The sequence below is a fragment of the Perca fluviatilis genome, chromosome 21, assembly GCF_010015445.1.
Source record: "Perca fluviatilis chromosome 21, GENO_Pfluv_1.0, whole genome shotgun sequence".
In the NCBI taxonomy this organism is placed as follows: domain Eukaryota; kingdom Metazoa; phylum Chordata; class Actinopteri; order Perciformes; family Percidae; genus Perca; species Perca fluviatilis.
In genome coordinates, this window is record NC_053132.1 from 21241288 (window position 1) to 21255461 (window position 14174).

At 42.1% G+C, this 14174-nt stretch overlaps 2 protein-coding genes across 2 annotated transcripts; one reads left to right on the top strand and one right to left on the bottom strand.

The window, feature by feature from the left end:
* Nucleotides 1-867: 867 nt before the first annotated feature.
* On the bottom strand, nt 868-10154 carry aco2 (aconitase 2, mitochondrial). Its single transcript, XM_039788684.1, has 17 exons — nt 10081-10154; nt 8335-8477; nt 7429-7687; nt 7238-7330; nt 6029-6187; nt 5707-5857; nt 4845-4949; nt 4423-4514; nt 3608-3713; nt 3357-3514; nt 3190-3263; nt 2979-3090; nt 2611-2889; nt 2294-2485; nt 1532-1664; nt 1169-1290; nt 868-1048 (listed from the first exon to the last, which is right to left on the bottom strand). Exons 1-17 carry the CDS (start codon nt 10114-10116, stop codon nt 917-919), a joined length of 2346 nt encoding a protein of 781 aa, XP_039644618.1. The 5' UTR covers nt 10117-10154; the 3' UTR covers nt 868-916.
* A 440-nt stretch (nt 10155-10594) lies between these two features.
* Nucleotides 10595-12487, top strand: phf5a (PHD finger protein 5A). The gene is made up of 4 exons (XM_039787280.1): nt 10595-10734; nt 11065-11088; nt 11959-12125; nt 12294-12487. Exons 1-4 carry the CDS (start codon nt 10683-10685, stop codon nt 12381-12383), a joined length of 333 nt encoding a protein of 110 aa, XP_039643214.1. The 5' UTR covers nt 10595-10682; the 3' UTR covers nt 12384-12487.
* Nucleotides 12488-14174: the final 1687 nt, after the last annotated feature.

Below are 14174 nucleotides of genomic sequence, written 5' to 3' on the forward strand. Positions count from 1 at the left end.
GTTTCCCAGAATGCCTTTTAACAATCCCTAGAAAAACAGTTGTGTCAACTAGGTGCTGCTTTTAAAAACTGTCATTTAGCCTTGTCGACACTACAGTATCTCCTCGAGGCCACTAGGGGGCAGACAGGCGGTCCGCAAGTATGTGAGAAAATAAAAAGAACGCATGCGCCACCAAGTTCCTTTCGGATCCACGTGGTCATTGCAGCGACAACTACACTTAAATGGACCCAGGGTTGCAGCCAACGGCAGTGTTTACCTCGTCAAAGTGGAGTGTAAATAACACCGGGGCAGGTTGATTGACAATGGTTGACTAAAGCGGATTATTGTCGTGCATGCAGTGTGCAACACAATCCTCAAGTGTGTGATCAGCTGGCTGAGCTCCAGTGTCAAGTGGCTTCCACGCTTTACAGAACTGTTTGAACAGCTGCAAAAACCCAGGCAGCACATCAGCTGGCAGGGCATTATGCCACGGCTCGGGTCAAAGCTTAGTGTGTTAAAAAGTGTGTGTGTATGTGTGTGTTTGTGTGCTCATCAAAGCTTCGTTTTTACAACGGACAGATTTCTAACCGGTTATCACTGTTGGACTTTAAAACATAGCAGCTTACAGTACCTTCAAGAACTCTATGCCCTATGTTTTTGAAAATATCTGACCGCAGACCAGTTGCCATTGTTCCATCATCAACATTAGCATGGCACTTCATATGAACTAATCTGCATCTAACTTTTAGAGAGGTATACAGACACGCTTCTTCAGTTCAAACTGTGTGCAAATGCAGATCAAGGAACAATCATTAACAGCACCAATGTTATTCTCCCAACTTCCACACAATCCACACCACCCTGTCCCCCCCCACACCCCACCCCCAGCCCACCGAAAATCCTCCTCCACATGTTTTGTTCCTCTCACTCCTCTCCATCATTGCAGCTCCTTCATCCTGTTGAGGGCGGAGCCTGCCTGGAACCATTCGATCTGTGTCTCGTTGAAGGTGTGGTTCAGTTCCAGGGCCTCCTCGCTGCCGTCGCTGTGCTTCACGAGCGCGGTGAGAGGCTGTGGAGAACGAGAACAGGTTCTCATTGCAGACGCTTTTCTGTGACAGCTGCAGGAGGGTTAAGGAGACAACTGCAAGCTGTGAGCGAGCGACTTTCTGTCCTGTAATGCCCCGCTTACCTTTCCTGGAGCGAAGGTTTTGAGTCCCCTGATGGAGATCGTGTCATCAGGGCGGATCTTGTCGTAGTCTGACGGGTTGTTGAAGGTCAGTGGCAGCACACCCTGCTTCTTCAAGTTAGTTTCTGACAGGAGGGAGACATGTTGGTTATTTCAGAGAATGAATGGTGAGGTGTTAAGATTTCACACACTCTTCACTTCAGGTAAAAACCACACATTTCTTTACATAAGTTCAGGAAAAACTACAAAAAAAATAAATAAAAAAAAATTACTGGACATTGCCCTAAATGGGCCGTCAAAGACTTCTCTTCACGTATTGAATTTTACGACAGTACTGTCCATCTTCAGCAGTTAATTGTGCAGTACCGTGAATTCTGGCGAAGCTCTTGACAATGATGGCTTTTCCTCCCAGATGTCTGGGCTCCAGCGCAGCGTGCTCTCTGCTGGAGCCCTCACCGTAGTTGTCATCTCCCACCACAACCCAGGACACACTGTTGGCCTACACACACACACACACACACAAACAGACAGACAGACACACACGCAGACAAGGATGGAAAGAGTGTTAAGCCAGATTTTGTAATTGGCGCGAGAGGTTAACGGGAGTCCTGCTGTGGAGATATATGGTGTAGGTTTTGATGTATAGTGTTTACAGCATTGTTCACCTGCACCACGCAACCCAAGACGGATGTATTGAACGTGATCAGACTGTCTCGCTTTAATTATATTCCCCACAGCAACAGTGTGAACTGTTGGTTCGAAACACATTCATCTTACGATGAGGATGATCAAACAGAAAAGCAGCAGATCCTCACATTCCCTCACCAGCGTAAGGACTTTTTGCTTGAAAATTAGTAATCGCGTTGTCAGATTTGTTGCTAATACATTTTCCCAAAAAAATAAAAATAAATAAATAATAAAAAAAAAGGGAATAAATGTCAAAAACAAAGTAAAGAGACGGATGTGATTCTTTTTAGAGCACAAATACAGTGTAGTAGATGGAGGCCCCACTCAAAGTCTGTGCATGCCAAAATTTAAAAAGCAATAAAAAGTAGTGGTGTGCTGCCAAAGAGCAGCTTTGGCCCAAAAATCCAGTACCTGCACCCTTTCCCCTCTTGCAGTCCTCACCTTGTAGTGACGGGCCACATCGGGGACCTGTCCGTACTCCCCTGTCAGGTAGTTCTTAATCTTGTTGATGGCATCGTTCTCGCTGTTGACTGCACCGATCAGCATGTTGTTGGAGATGTTATCCAGGTGGCCGCGGAACTTCAGCCAAGGTCCGGCAGCGCTGATGTGGTCTGTGGTGCATTTGCCCTTCACCTGTGGAGACGGGGAACGGCAAAATATAAAAAAAAAAGATTTCGACTTTAAATACAGCCTGCAGTGTGAACATTTAAAGATGCAACAGGGAGAGGGGGAGAGGGGGGAGGGGGGTGCGCGCGGACCTTGATGAGGACCTTCATGTCCTCGAGATCACCGCCACACCATTTTCCAAAGGGCTCCAGCAGCTGTAGCCGGTTGCTTGTAGGGCTGACGTCCACCTTAACGCTGGAGCCGTCAGGGGGTGGGTGCTGGTAGGTGTCCTGGCCCGGGTCAAAGTCCTTGGCAGGTAGCTCATCTCCGTTGGGGGGGTCCAGCTTGAACTTCTCGCCGTTGGCGGCTGTGAGGTAATCCGTCTCTGGGTTGAAGTTTAACGTGCCGGCGATTGCGAGTGCAGTGACAATCTGAGGAAGAAGAGGAGATGTGGGGCGTTTACCTTCCAAACTGGAAGCCTGTGCTTCCATTCAGCAGTGTGGATTTGGTGCGCGTTTACCTCAGGGGAGGTAACAAAGGCGTGTGTTGCAGGGTTAGCGTCATTCCTGGCAGTGAAGTTTCTGTTGAAGGAAGTGACGATCGTGTTCTTCTCTCCCTTTTTCACATCCTGCCTGAATGCAAAACACAATATATATTTATTTTAACTTAAAAAGGAAACACAAGTTATATTGAACTATTTGGACACTGTAAGTCATGACACAAGACCCTACCTGTCCCACTGTCCAATGCAGGGTCCACATGCGTTGGCCAGGACCACGCCTCCAACATCACCAAGGATCTTTGACTACAGGAGGACACAAACACATTTGAGCTTTGACATCACCCAGAGACACATTCAACAGTACAGAGGGAGGTGCGACCACACTGCAACACTCACATATCCATCTCTTTCGATGGTAGCGCGGATCTGCTCCGAGCCGGGGGTGACTGTGAACTGAGCTTTGCACGTCAGGCCTTTATCCAAAGCCTGCTTGGCCACAGAGGCAGCGCGGCCCATGTCCTCGTAGCTAGAGTTGGTACAGCTGCCGATCAGACCTAAAAAAATTTAAATAAAATGAGAAAAGGAGCCAGATGGTATCTAGTAGGACTAAAGCTGTGCAGCCTTTTCTATCTCGGTTCAGTTCTTACCAACTTTAACCTCCAGCGGCCAGCCGTTCTTCTCAGCAATAGCACCCACTTCAGACACCGGGTGAGCAAGGTCAGGGGTGAAGGGTCCGTTAATGTGGGGCTTCAGCTAGAGAAACAAGTAACACAACGTTCAAGGAAATCACTTATTCTCAAATAAACCTAACGCTGTGCCTGGAGCGGTCAAGTAGACTTCTCATGCATGCATACATTTTGCAGCGTATTCATGTTTAATTATAATGGTGCAATGTGTACAAGAAGTAGAGCAGAATTCTGGCTGGATTTGGAGAGGTTTCCAGTATTGGTAAGTATAGTAAGTATAATTAAAGTACTAGAGATGCACCGATTACAACTTTCTAGGCCGATTCCGAATTTCCGATTTTCCGATTTTCTTTGAGTTAGGCCAGCCGATCCCGATTTTAGCCGATTCGGATTTCATTTTTTCTAACTAACCTCACACAAATATTTATTTTCTATCTTTTCTTTAATAGAACATTTTGCACAGAAAATTTTGAACAGATAATGGATCACTATAAAATAGAACTATACAAGTTATTCCTGGCATGGGAAATTCACACACATCTAGAGTGCAATGTTAGAACCATTTCCTTCTTTTCACATCCAATATCCAACTAAAAAAAATGTGATTTGGGTTTTTGGTGTCATCCCTCCATGCCCTACTTTCTAATAACCTGTAAAAAAAAAGAAAAAGAAAAAAAAAAACAGAAGTAAAAACTATTTCATGTTGCTCTACACTTTGAAGTATCCACTGAAGGCAGAAAGATTATTTAAAAATAAAAACAGATAAAAGGGCAGACCTGGTCCAGATTGAGCTCGATGAGCTCGTCATATTCGCAGCCTTCATCTGGTACCAACGAGTCGGAGTATTCATCAGCCAGGGCAGCGATCTCTGGGAAGAAACGTGAGCGTAAGTGTCGAGACTAACACGCAGGGTTTAAAATTAGCACCATCCACCAGCCAAATTCTGGTCAAATCTGCAATTGGCTGGTAGATTTGCTTCACTCACCAGGCAAGAAAACAATCAAATAATCTATTGAGTGGCTGGTAACATTTTCAACATTCACTAGCCATTTGGCTGTTGGACGAAAAAGTTCTTTTTGAACCCTGCCAACCAGACACCAAGCTTTCATTTAGAACAGACCGGTCTTGCCTCGTCTCTGTCAGTATGAAAAAAACATTAGATAAAATGATAATGATATGGCCAAAGCCCTAAACATACCACCACGTCCAGTCTTCTCCAGGTAGGTCCTCATGCGGTGGTTGTAGGGGAACACTGAGGTTGTGGCTCCAATCTCTGCTCCCATGTTGCAGATGGTGGCCATTCCTGGTAGGGGTGCATGATATATCGACTCAATATTGTTATCACAATATCACGTTGCGCAGTATTATATCGAAAGGGGTTACAATATTTTGTTTATATTGTGGAGTGCTGCGTCCCGTCCGTTGGCTGTGTGGATAAGTTGTGTTCGATTTAGAGCCAGATTGAAACGCTGTAATGATCATGTTCCATTGGCCAGTTAGCGTGCCACTTGCACATGTTAGTGCACGTCAGCGCACGGGTCCACTACGTGACAAACCCTATGGAGCGTAACACGTGTGTGCATATTTCGACAGTGACAGTGTGAGTGAAGAAATGGATAGAGACAACTAAACGGAATGAATCAGAAAAGCGAAAGAAAAGTTGTGTCCTGTTCTCTTTAATTTATTTTATACTGTACGACCAGTAGAACATGTCCTGTTCTATAGACATGGTCCTTATTTATTTATTCATGTTGTACCAGTCCAATGTGACCGTCAGTTGAAATAAACTTTGTGTTGTAAGAAAACTTTTGCGTTTTCCCATAACTTTTGTAATTTTACATATGTTTAAAAATATCTAAATTAATATCTATATTGAAATATTCCTAATCGATATCGCAATATCACACTTTGTCAATATCGTGCAACCCTAATTCCTGGGCAGGATGAAACCCACACATCACACAACTAAACCGATGAATAATTTGTATGTGCAAACAGCTGAGAAGCAAGATTTTAAAAAAAAGGACGTCAAAGTGTAATGAAGTCAAGTTTTAACTCACCAGTGCAGGAAATGGAGTCAACTCCTGGTCCGTGGTACTCTACGATGGCTCCGGTGCCTCCCTTCACCGTCAGGATGCCGGCCACCTTCAAGATGACATCCTTAGGAGACGTCCAGCCTGAGAGGGTACCGGTCAACTTCACGCCAATCACCTTTCGACAAAGAGATCGGGGAGTTAATTGCGGTGAGGAACTTCAGAGGTGGATAGAAGAACAACTACGGTTACTGAAGAAGGAAAACACGGAACATTTCGGATAAGGGCGACAGGGAAACAAGACGGTCCGAGAAGACACAGACAGGAGAACCTATTGGATCCGGCTAACCTTGGGGCACTTGAGCTCCCAGGCGATTCCTGCCATGACATCTACAGCGTCTGCTCCTCCAACGCCGATGCAGATGGAACCAAGCCCTCCGCCGTTTGGCGTGTGGGAATCTGTGCCGATTAGCATCACTCCTGGGTAGGCGTAATTCTCTAGGATGATCTGTTTGGAAAGGGAATCTGAACGTTAGGGTTGGGTACTGTTCACATTTTTACTGGTGCCTGAAATTTGGTTCCGGTACCCAATGGTACTTTCCTTCTGTAATAACAAAAAATGGATTTCAAATTGTAGAAATAATTCCAAACCTATTTGTCCTATTATTTAGAACAATTAGTTATTTATTGAGGAACATTTTACACACCACACAAAATACAACACCTGCCTTCCCAAACTCGTCCCTACAACCTATTAAATCAAATAATTACTCATTTCTTACACTGCACTGCACATATTTTTCTTGTCTTTGTATCTTATTCTATTTTAGTCTGTTTTATTTTCATGACCGTTTTTAACTGCTCTTTAATGGTGTGGACACATTAAGCCGATTATCGGCCGTTGGACAGTCTGGCGAGGTCCGTGACTCGAATCTGTTCGGTGTGTCCCGTGCCGTCGTCAGTCTGGGGGGCTGTCGGCGTTCATTTTGGCCGACCTGACATGTTCAGTCGCCGGCAGGGCAGTCGGGACTCACCCGGAAATGGCGAGCGGAATGAGGTGACTAGAGTCTCTCAAAATCTGACGAAAATCTTTTAAACTGACCTTTGTTGAGCTGAAATGAAGACAGATTCAGCAACTGCACGACCTATTTCTCGCTTAAAATGTGAATCATGAGAAACATGTTTCAGTGAACTATTTTAGTACAATATGAGATCGTATTCTGAACGGCCGACATGACAGTCTGGCTTTGAATTTCCGGAGGAAACAAACCCATGTGACGCGTTCGTCCAATCAGCTGCCGGTTTTCATTTCTTGGGCAACAATACAGATTAGCGCCGCCTGCTGTTATAGAGATGTATTACGTCTCGTCTTTTTGGTGCGTTCTGTGGCACTTTTTGGACCACCACGGGGAGACTGATCATTTTGACTGGCTTTTCTGTCAACGGTCGGCCGTCGGTGTGTGTAAGCAGCTTAATGTTTTATGTAAAGCACTTTGAATTGCCTTGTTGATGGCTTTGTCGTTTCAGGGCACCGCATCCAAACTTTAAGCATCAATACCTGATGGATGATTCCAGAGCCTGGTTTCCAGAAGCCAACTCCATACTTTGCCCCAGCGCTGGACAGGAATTTGTAGACCTCCTGGTTGACTTCCTAAGATGAGAACCACGATGACAATGCGACGCAGGTTAACAAAGTCATTACTTTTGAGACATTCGTTTTGATTACTGTAAACAAATAAGAGCCGCCACCTTTGCTCTAGCCAGATCCTGCACTCCTCCGGTCTGGGCCTCGATCAGGTGGTCACAGTGGATGGTGGAGGGCACGGCTACCTTCGGCAGGCCGCTGCTGATGAACTGGAGCATCGCCATCTGGGCCGTGGCGTCCTGCATGGCCACGCGGTCGGGACGCAGCCGCAGGTACGTGCGACCGCGGTCGATCTCCTGGTTGTGGGGGTCATCAAGGTGGCCGTATACGATCTTCTCTGACAGGGTGAGTGGCCGGTTGAGTCTGGACAGAAAAATTTAAAAAACAGCATTTTATTAGTAGTAGGGTGCTGCGGCATCAGACAAGGTGGAACACGTCAGACATTGAGAATAACGGTACAATGTAGAAAAAAATAAAATGTAGCAAAAGAAAAAAAAAAAAAGTGAGAAGATAATGCACTGTGAGTCTAGGGCTGGGCGATATGGAGAAAATCAAATATCACGATATTCTTGACCAAATACCTTGATGTCGATATTGCAGCATTGACAATTGGTGCTTTACCAAAATATTATTTACACAATGAGATTTTTGACAAATAATCATCAGAAATGTCGATTTAATGACAAAGTGGTTAAAGGCAAATAATGGAACAGCTAGAACGGTCTGTTAAGTTCAGAAAATGACATCACTTTACTCTAATGCAGTCTTCAAAACCAGGAAAAGACCACACTTAATATATTACGATTTTATGATATCCAAAATCTAAGACGATACCTAGTCTCATATCACGATACCGATATAATATCGATATATTGCCCAGCCCTATGTGAGTCATGCTGACTGACAAAAGTTGGTAAAGGCTGCTAATATGATGACAAACTGTGGTAAAGGAAAAACAAACTCTAGACATCAAACACAGCAAATATAGGGTAGATTAGGAGAGCGCTGACCTGTTTCGCACAATGTCAATGTTGGATTGGAGCCTCTCATAATTGACGAAGGAAGTGGGCTCGAAGCGGCTCATAGACACCTTGGCCTTGGCTCTGTAAGCTGCTGATACATGCAGGCGCCGTGCCCCATGGCCCAGAGCCAGCTGGAGACAACAACAACAACAAAAAACATACAAGTATGATGAGCATAATCACAGCGCTGTGGACAAAACCAGACACACTGTTGTAAATGCCACACTGCTTTCCCACATACAGAATGTATTTGAAAAATAAGATTAGCCCTCACCACTTTGAAAATGTTTGTATCAATTTTGTATTTTTTTTAAAAAACGTTTTGAAATAAAGCAGAAAGAGAAAATGTACCTAACATGTTGATATGTAAACATGACTTCAATTATGTCCCCCCCCCCCTTGAGCTGGGCACTTATTAACCCATAAACTCACTCCAGTTACTAGTGGGTGATGAGCATGCTATCACCAGAGAAGAGCAAGACCGTTCAGTAGACTCCTTCAAAATAGTTACAAAAATTAAGTTATCAAATATGAAACCCGAGAGAACAAACTGTCAGACAACTTAAGGTCTTCAATGACCAATGTGTGTTAAAGATTAGCCATCATTCAGTGAAAGAACTGACAGTGAGCAGCTGAACCTACAGCCATTAACCAGCTGACTTCTGGTGTCAAGCAGCTGGTAGCAAAGAGTTCTCTCATTCATTGGAGTGCTGTCAATCGATTAATAAGTTGTCAATTCAAGAGTTAATATATATATCAATTGGAAATCCAAGTATGGTGCAGACATTGATCACAATCAAACTTAGGCTGGGAAGTCTATTACTATCTATTGATTTACATGGTATTTTTAGGAAATGGGATGCATAGATTTTTTTTTTACTGAAGTAATAGCCTATTACAGAGCTTTTACTGGCTCAAGATCCTCCAATGCCAGCTGAAAATGACAGTTACTCAGTCCAATGTGTGTGTATATTTGTAAAATGATAATGTGATTTTACAAACATACTTAAATGCATAGTTTATTATATCTACATCAGAAGAAGATGTTCTGATTTTATTTTTTTTCCTACAACATGTAGCCATCAAAGCTTGAATAGAGCTCAATTAGAGCTCACCCTGGGTTCAGATATTAGAGTTTAGACACCAGGTGGTCCGTTATTATTAGGTCAGCTGTATCTTAATAGCACACTGCTGTTAAAGGACATATGACATAACGTTACACCCTGTCAACTTTACAACAGACGGAATGGATTACTTTCTCTTGGAGCAATTGCACCAAAAAAAAGAGACTGGCAACAAGAGAGAGTTTGCTGTATTACTTGCTATAATTTAACACTGTTCTGTGTTTTCCACGCTGGTCACCTCTGTGTCTAACCTTGTGGTTAACCTTGCTTTCAAACACCAAGCTCCATTTCTAAAGCTAACCTAGCTCTGTTCATTTAAGGGATGATGATATAGGTAATGAGTTATTATAAACGGAGACATTAGGCATGTTTTATTAAGCCAGTGAGTGCAAAGCTAGTCGGCGCCCACTGGATGCGTTCAGTGCAGTCAGGACACGATGACCTGGCCAACGAGCCGGTGACCGTTTCACATCTTATTTATTCACAGCAGCCGCTCTTAAAGCTTTTAATTAGGTTAACACTTCGAAGGATTTGTTTAATGTAAGACAGCAAGATGACATCCTTCACTGATTTATAAATATGGTAGAATTAGCCAATTTCCATCTCTTACCTGGAGCCGGGCGACAGTGAGACAGTAGGTTGCCATTTTGTTCACTGACAAAGATGTGTCGGTCAGTGGTGACGTCACGGGTTTATAAATCGCGGTCTCGCAGGTCCTCGAAGGACAAAATATGTACAGTAGTTTGATTTTTATTCAGATTGTTAACAAAATGTAATTTAAACTCCTGTTTATCACTCTAGTATAGTTTATGTCGTTTTTACATACATACTGACGTTCCAACCATGCAAGATAGCATTTTAATATATGATTGACTTTTATAAAACTAAAAGGATCTTGAAAAGAAGAGGGGTGGCAGTTTAAAATGTATTTCTACTTTTTATTTATAAAGATATTTGCACAGCACCCAGTACTGTATAATGAAAAACAATTAATATATTTTATTTTTTGTTAAAATATAAAAAAAGGAAGTATAACATTAAGTTCTCTTAATACATCCATGAGCAAGACCCAGTCGATAATCGTCTTCTGATTTGTTTATGATAGGAGCCGCTAGGTGGCGGTACTTGGTAATGGGCCTCCTCTTACAAAGTTTACCGGTCAAAGGTGAAAGTTGAACCAAATCAGTAGCGCTTGCCTTACGTTAGCCAACTATGGCTAAACATCATCCAGATTTGATCTTTTGCAGAAAACAAGCCGGTGTTGGTATGTTTAAGCCTATTTTTTTTATTTCACACTCTATTTAGCACTGTTCTTTTTGTTGCTGCTGGGGGTCTTTTATTGTTGTTTTGCTCGAGATAACGCTAGCTGCCATGCTAACGGTAGCAGCATGGATTTCATTGAAAGAATGTTAGCCATGGTGTTGAGCTTAGAAACGTCTACAGGTCTGTCGCTGACTATTGTTACAGTCTGACGGAACATTATTTTACGGTATTTAATAATGGGTTGTACTGTAACATATGAGGAAGTAATGGGCTATTCGCTCCAATGAACTGTTAGCCAGCTTGGTAACACTGCTTTGTTTTTATTCCTCAGCTATCGGAAGGCTTTGCGAGAAATGTAAGTGTTTCCTCCTATTATTAATATCACAAAGAATGTGTTTCTCCCTCCAAGCTTAAAGTGATTGTTTTCCTCACCTTTGCATCGGTTTCAGTAACGTTAGGTCTGCATAAGCATTTAGATAAGATCGATTTTTATTGATCTAAAAAATGGGAAATTACAGCGTTACAGCAGCAAAACATCAGACACACAGCACATATACATGAAATAATAATGGGTAGAATACAAGAACAAATATTTAAAATATATACAAGCTGGGAATAAAAATGTACAATTACTTAACTAGTATTGATAAAGATGTAGATAAACCTATTGTGCAAGTTGCACTTAGTGCAGTTGTGATAATCACCTTCAAAATCCAATCATGGTTTCCTAGCTAAAAAGAAGTATTGGTTCATGTCATATATATATATATATATATATATATATATATATATATATATAACCTTATGTACTAATATACTTTCTTCCACGTTGTTGATAAACCTTTTGACATTCATACACGCATGTGATTACTCAGTAAGCACTTGAATCCTGCTGCAGGGATTGATTATTTGATGGACTGAAACTGAATTCTCATTTTTTGCAATCAATGTAGTAATATTTCGAGCAAAGATGTGTTGTAAATTGCCTCATCAAACAGATTTTACATTACAAAGATGCGCAGCTTGCAGCTGGGAAATATTTCAATGATGCATTCTCTCAACTTTAATTTAGTTGCGGTGGTTGTTTGACTATGGTGGAGGCTGTGTTAGTCGGTTACAAATAATATATTTTATTTGCTCATATTTCCCACATAATTGAATTCCTCCCCTTATTTTCTCAATTCTCTCTCTCTCCCTCTCTCTCTCTCGTCCATGCTCCTTTTAGGTGATGGAAAATGTGTCATCTGTGATTCCTATGTGAGGCCGTGCACGCTGGTGCGCATCTGTGATGAGTGTAACTACGGCTCCTATCAGGGACGCTGTGTGATCTGCGGAGGGCCCGGAGTATCTGATGCCTACTACTGTAAAGAGTGCACCATCCAGGAGAAAGATGTGAGTGTCCTTAAGCACACTTCACTTCTTTTTATTTATTTATTTATTTTTTCATCCGTCACAGAAAAGAGCCTGTATAAGGATTTAAGCAGGCCATGTTAGTGAGATTTTTTATATTGCATTGCTTATTATTGTTTTTTAAACAGGCTTTTTCTGTTTCCTTTACAGCGGGATGGCTGTCCTAAGATTGTGAATTTGGGCAGCTCTAAAACGGATCTGTTTTATGAAAGGAAGAAGTATGGCTTCAAGAAGAGGTGAAGACACCACGGCCCAGTTCTTGTTTTAGTTTTTCAGCTTTTGCAGATTGTCTTTCAAACCTCAAGAAACATTTTTTTGACTTGTCAATAAAACTCTGTTTTATATTTCTGTCTTGATGTCCCTCTGTTTTAAAAGTTAAAATAGGCAAGAACATTTCTGGGCACGCTGCCTGTATGCTCGCACAGTGCTTGATATGATCAGTCACTAATTTGACTAATCAACCAGACTTCCTCCAGTAGGATTTTGTTTAAGGTTATTTTTTTATACATTCACAAACGTATAGATTAAATTGGCACAGCTATGGAATAAATATAGGAAACAAAATAGGCTCTCCATTGTGAACAAGAGAGGAGACTTAATGTGTTTTTAGGTTGCTTAAACAAATATGAAACTTTAGGGTAACCGTTGAGCTGTCCCAACTTTCACTTTTCCTCCAGATAGTGTTTGTTAAAGTCAGTCTGCAGGTATAGGAATCTTAAAGTGCTCATATTATGCTTTTTCCCTTTCCTTTATTGTGTTATCTTTTTTGTGCACGTTATAGGTTTACAAAGTGAAAAAGCCCAAAGTCCACCCCAAAGGGACTTGCCATCTCCAACAGAAAACACTGTTCACAAACTGCTCCAAACAGCTCTATTGTAGTCCAGCCTTTACTTCCGTGACGAACATGCGTCACTTTGTAACACACGTTATAATGCTCTTCTAGCTGCTAGTGTGGCACGACCTCATACTCTGCTTCTGACTGGTTAGCAGAGTTGTAATCAGGCCTTAAAAGTTAGGGCCAACAAGGCCCCAGCCCGACAGAATTCAGCCTGAGCCAGACAAGTACATTTTGGTTGACAGTTTTTTAAAAGCCCGAACCTGTTTACAGCCCGACATTATTCAAATGTGCGCATGCACACAGCTCTTTTGCCTTTTGTCAAGAATGAGTCATTTATACATTTTTTAACATCATTTATTCATGACTAATGTAGGCTATAGGCCACTTGGAACTTGGAACAAAGAAATAAAATAAGTCCTCTGTAACATTGTAACATCTCAGCACTCTAAATAGGCTTAAAGTTTTCCACACCTCAGACTTTGCTTTCTGTGCCAGTGCAACAAAAACGTAATCACCAGAGGCCAGGCTCCGTTTCACCTCCTCAGAATACATTTTCACGCTAATCGAAATGCATCACCTGACCGCTCATTTACTGCGCCACCCAGAGCGCAAGCAAAGATCTTCAGCTCTATTGGGTAGTAGTCCTTACCGAGGTACTGCGCATCCCAACAAAGATGGAACAGAAGTGAGATGCCTCACTCTGTAGCTAAAACAGAGAGCTCAACACACAGGGTGAAAAGAGGAGCTGCAGCAATGTGCAGTACAACAAAAATATGGTGTTTGTTTTGAAAATTAAACCATGTAAACCTATTCTGATATAACCTCTGAATACAATTATGAACCTGAAAATGACCATAATATGAGCACTTTAATATCATGAGTATACTCTCCACAACCTTTACATGTCCTGCCAAAATGAATGAATTGCAGTCCCAAAAACTATGATAATATGTGGCATTCACAAAATCACATTGTCTCCAGCAAGTTAAGTCCTCTCAAATGTTTTTTTCTTCTTCTGTGGAATACAAAAAGTGTATCACATTCTTCCAGCAATACATACATAATTGTACCCATTTCTTCTTTCACATATGCTGTAGAGATTGCTTTCTGGTTCAAAAATCCATTGTAGAAATAAATTCTGTTAGGCTTTGTTAAGCTGAGTAAAATGCATTCATTTTGCCCTTCTTTTGTGT

Excerpts from the sequence above, each read along its gene's own strand:
- aco2 (XM_039788684.1), bottom strand. The coding sequence starts at position 10,116 with ATGGCAACCTACTGTCTCACTGTCGCCCGGCTCCAG. Across the intron at positions 2,890-2,978 it reads CCTTTGTTACCTCCCCTGAG|ATTGTCACTGCACTCGCAAT; the intron begins GTAAACGCGCAC and ends CTTCTTCCTCAG. Across the intron at positions 1,291-1,531 it reads GAGCTTCGCCAGAATTCACG|AAACTAACTTGAAGAAGCAG; the intron begins GTACTGCACAAT and ends CCCTCCTGTCAG.
- phf5a (XM_039787280.1), top strand. The coding sequence starts at position 10,683 with ATGGCTAAACATCATCCAGATTTGATCTTTTGCAGAAAACAAGCCGGT. Across the intron at positions 11,089-11,958 it reads CGGAAGGCTTTGCGAGAAAT|GTGATGGAAAATGTGTCATC; the intron begins GTAAGTGTTTCC and ends TGCTCCTTTTAG. Across the intron at positions 12,126-12,293 it reads GCACCATCCAGGAGAAAGAT|CGGGATGGCTGTCCTAAGAT; the intron begins GTGAGTGTCCTT and ends TTTCCTTTACAG.